At 38.4% G+C, this 4,830-nt stretch overlaps 1 protein-coding gene across 1 annotated transcript; it reads left to right on the top strand.

Moving 5' to 3' along the window:
• The first annotated feature begins 484 nt into the window (after positions 1–484).
• Positions 485–4,818, top strand: tma16 (translation machinery associated 16 homolog). The gene is made up of 7 exons (XM_040145567.1): positions 485–595; positions 755–858; positions 1,598–1,635; positions 2,090–2,174; positions 2,755–2,903; positions 3,007–3,049; positions 3,418–4,818. The coding sequence occupies exons 1-7, from the start codon at positions 593–595 to the stop codon at positions 3,602–3,604; spliced, it is 609 nt and encodes a 202-aa protein (XP_040001501.1). The 5' UTR covers positions 485–592; the 3' UTR covers positions 3,605–4,818.
• Positions 4,819–4,830: the final 12 nt, after the last annotated feature.

Below are 4,830 nucleotides of genomic sequence, written 5' to 3'. Positions count from 1 at the left end.
AAGCTACTAAAGCAAAAATACGCAAAGTTTGGCCAAATTACATATTTTGTTGATTTTTGAAGTGAAAAGAAGTAAATACAGCCCATTCAGAATTAGACAGTAATAACTACTGTTTCTTTAAATGTATATGCAATGTTACTTTTTATTTTATGAAGTTAAAAAATAAATAAACACTATTTGTGGCATTTCACAGCACTTAGTATCCCTTCTTCGAGAGATATCACAGCTTGCAAACACTTTTTCTAGCAGCCAAGAGCCTCTCTATTCCTGATTTAGGAGCTTTCGCCCGCTCTTCCTTGCAGATCACTTCAAGTTCTCAGATAAAATAGCATCACGGATTCTTTAATATTAAAAGTGGCATTAATAGTTCATTACTAATCACACTAATGACTATTACAGATGCATGTGTTAGTTGTAACCTGAAGAATATTTTTAGGTGACACGTTTAAGGATCTTGAATTTGTAAAGCATTGAAAACAGGAACGGTGTTGTTCGCCCCGCAACACACCCGGACATAGTTTGATGACGGACCAAACCGCTTCCGGTGCAGTTGTCAACAGAGCAGCACGACGCGTGTTTCCGAACCGTTAAAATGGTAAAAAAAAACTCGTGTGTATCGTCACTGTAAAGTCATTCCTGCCCTTTGAAACATCTAATGTTGCTGATTAAAGCGCTTGAAGCGATTCTAAATAATAGCTCAGTGGTTCAAAACGCCAAATGACGACTGTGACTGTGAATTTGTGTGTTTTTCCAGCCGAAGGTTCAGAAAGGGAAAGCGTCGGAGAAAGTCGTTCACCCGTTCAGCAGGAAAGCTGCTTACCTCGCCCGAGAAGACATCAGACTAAGAAGGAAAGAAAGGTGTGAGGAGGAGAAATAAAACACAACGGATAACGTGCAGTATTCATATTAGCAGAAGTCTGTGGCTCTGCAGTGAGCTGATAGTTCCACGATGCCATTATTTCTTTTAACAGTTTAACCTTTAATGTGTTCTGTGGATTTGCTTTATGTTTGCTAATGAAACAAGAGAAAATACAAGAATACTAATGTAAAGCTAATACTTATTTGCTTATTATAATAATAATGGTAAGTGTTATTATTATGTTATTCTCCCATACAGTTGTGTGCAAAAGTTTGGCCACCTCAGGCACATTCTCGTTGTTTTGCATCTCACGCTGTTGTTAGAGGGGATCAGACACCGTAGTTAAAGCCGCAACGCTGTTTGAAACCTTCTGTCAAATTTGCGAAAACCCTTTATTTGCTTTGTGAAAGCGAGAAAGGGAGATTTGACTTTTTTTTCCCCTTCTCATATATAGACCACATCAGACCAGATCCAGTTCAAATACCGCTACTTAAACTTATCAAATCTGGACTAGATTTATCCCAGTGAAGCGAAAGACACGGTTTCAAATACTTTTTTTTTTTTCATGAAAATGCAAAAAAATTGAGGTGAAAAAACGGAGACTTTGTTGCTGAGTATTTTAACTTTTCCTTTTAGTGCCGAATCAGAAACTAACTTCAGCGTCGTGCAGCAAACAGACATTAAAAAGGAACCTTTTCTTAAAATGTTAATGTGCAGTTTCATGAACTTTCTCTGCAGGCAGAAAAATGACAAAGCCACGCGTCTGAGCAGCATAGGTGAGTGGGTTCTTCATTTATCCTGTTATTTTGAGCACTTGCTTTGTATCTCACACGTTAGCTTGTTGAAAGGATAGGACGGTGTCTTGGGTCAGGCATGAGGTCAAACAGTCCCATACCCCCCAACAGACCATACACGGAAAGCTTGGGAAGAGGAGTTAGGTGTAACGATACCAGCTGAACTGGTATTTAAGACATATCCATATGTTTTCTATTGAGGCCTCCTGTTTGTTGAACGTCCCATTTACAGTTTGGTTAAATATAGCTGTCCAATCATTTTCTTTCCTTAATTTGTTTGATTTTGTCTGTTTAAAATATGTTCTGATGCTTATAATGGCTGAACTTGTGCAACCTATATATTCTGCATGTGTTGCCTCACAACTTCTGTATGATGATGATGATGATGATGATGTTAAAAATACTAAAAAACAAATCATCTTATCCTTACCCACAGGAGAGAAGCTGCTGTGGTTTCAGGGACAGTTGGATCCAGTAAAGACAACCTACACCAGAAAAGATGCCTGTGACATTATCGAGAGGTCATAAGAATTTTGTGATTGCAACTATTTATTTTAAGTTTCAATTGAATCAGATTATTTTCACCAGAATATTGTTATATTTGTTCATGTAAGCACTTACAATGTGCACATTTTAAATTGTGCGTATTTTTGAGCAGTCAGTCATTGTATGGGTTTGATTCCTTATTTTGGCCTCAATCAAGAGACTTTTTGTCATTATCATATGACGGAAGCAGATCACTCCCATGTTTTTGTAAACGATAGTTACAGATATTTTCTCAGACCCCCTGGTATTTTTTCTTTGTTCAATATTTCCTGGTACTGTACCTTTATTGTTCGTCATAAAACAGTAAAAATCAACCCTCAAATAATCACGTCTTTCTCTGTTTACAGTGTTACAGACATTTATTTTTTTCAAGGAACCCTTCAGTATCTCGTATTTTGTTAAACACAGTTGTCATTGTAATGAAATTAAGGATACACATACACGAGTCAGCTGAGCATGTATGTAAACAAAACCAGTGACACATCAGTTTTACGCATAACATTTTAATGTTTAATGAGCTTGCTTGTTTGTTTTTTTCTGTGTGTGTATGTTTAGGTACCTGCAGAGGTTTGACTCTGAACTGGAGCAGATTGAGTTGATGAACGGGATCAAAGGTCGTCAGGGTCGTCTCCACGGGGCCAGAGAGGCTGTCATCAAAACCACCATTGAGCGGGAGCGAGCGCAGTATGAGGGCATTGGATTTGGTGAGTCCTAACTATATAAATAAATAAATACACACACACACACACACACACACAGTCGTTGTGTGAGAATACATGACAGTGTAGTGTGTCGTCTCCTTCACAGAGATCCCAGACATTATCAATGCAAAGCATCTGAAAACCTTCAGGTGAGTGTATTGGACTAAGATCATCTGGCTTTAATGTTTTGTTGTCAGTGTCCCGTGTATTCAAAATTATTCAACTTCTATGACTTTTGACAGAATGTGATTGTGTAGAAGATGAAATGAGTCTTTTTCTGTTATCATGTTCCTGCGAAAACGATCACTGCTTCATTGCAGTGCCTCTGCAGCCTGAGAATAAGAATACAATTTCCTTTTCATATAACTAAATGGTATAGATTGGATAACATACTTCACCTTCACCTTGTGTAAAGAAAATGATTGTGTGTTTTTAACCGTCGGATCAGCGCGTGAGAATTTGTGAACGTCCTTTCTGAAAACCTTTGATGTCGCTCGTTGATTCTCCGTTTTGGCAGGGAGTGGACTGGCGATCTGAAGAAACTTCCGAATATCAAACTGCGAAAGGTGTCTAACAAAGGTCTGGACACGAAGAATGAAGGACAGGAGAAACGTGAGGCAGACGAAGACGATGATGAGGATGACGACAATGATTTGGATGATGAGCAGGCGGACGAGACGGTTCTGATGTCGGACTCAAACTGAGGCCCTTCATATTCGACCATGTTTTAGTGCTAAAGCTTCAGTCGTCCATTCAGGACAACTGAACATCAGACGGCCTTCAACAGAGACATTGTAGAAAAACTGTTTGCGTACCTGTGTGAGAAAATTCTGCTACTTCATTACTATCCAGAAGATGGCGCCACAACCTCAGAGACGGAAAGCAAAATTTTTATCAGTCTGACCTCCTTCTCAGTCTTCCTGATGCTCAGTAACTTAACACCAGCCTGTGAGGGGTTCTACATTCATTGTTTATTACACAAACAAATATGCATTTTATGTAACCTGAATAATCCATTTTATCCAATCAGAGATAGAAAAAAGGTTTTGACAAAGATGTTGAGTGCTCTAATGTTGTGGTCAAAATAAGATAGATAGAATATTGTGTTTTCCATGACTTGACGGTGACGCTGGTAAAAAAAAAAAAAAAAAAAAAACAAATTAAACCTGTAGAAAAGTGGACAAGTATAAACAGCAGTTGCCTTTAGCAGATTGACCAGTCAGTCACTCACACTGTGTCATTTCAAATTGAGAAAAATCTCATGTAAAACATGAACAAATGGCAACCGTGAAAGCTCTAGTTACGCTAATGTATCAGTAACGGTCCTCGCAGAGCGGGACCACATAAAGCTGCAAACTGTCAGAAGAAAATATCAGAAACAACTGGGCTACTTGAGATTTGCTATTTTAAGAAATACTCAAAACTTTCCAATGACAGTAAATGACTTTTCAAAACATCACATTTTTAGATATCAGGCTGAGCTAAAGATACAGTTTAAATATTTGTTTCTCTATTTATAATATCGAACTCTTTGGTGTCTGAAGACCTGATTGTCCAAAGGGATAGTAAAGGCCTCAGTGTGCTTCAAACGAAAAACCTTGTTAGATTGTCTCACAGCATCTAAAGTCACACAGCAATAGTCCAGATGTGTGGAGGTGTGTGCAGGCTTTGAACTTCTTTCGAGCTTTTTTTTTTTCTTCACTGACTGAGTGCAACGCTACGAATGACTGTGAAGAGAGCTCTTGCATGTCGCTGTTAGATGAGCGTAGCCGCGTGGACAAACTGTGAACACTTTTTTTTCTTCAGACGTGGTCGTACATACTACTTTTTGTAACCTTTCCGCGGCCTTTAAGACCTTGTAAAAGCTTCTAACAGTGTCAGAATATATATTATATTATAATAAAATATTTTGGGCAGGAGGGGGCTAATT

Source organism: Xiphias gladius, chromosome 15 (assembly GCF_016859285.1).
Source record: "Xiphias gladius isolate SHS-SW01 ecotype Sanya breed wild chromosome 15, ASM1685928v1, whole genome shotgun sequence".
NCBI lineage: Eukaryota > Metazoa > Chordata > Actinopteri > Istiophoriformes > Xiphiidae > Xiphias > Xiphias gladius.
The sequence above is the reverse complement of the archived record's forward strand: the minus strand, read 5'-3'. Positions and strand labels throughout refer to the sequence as shown.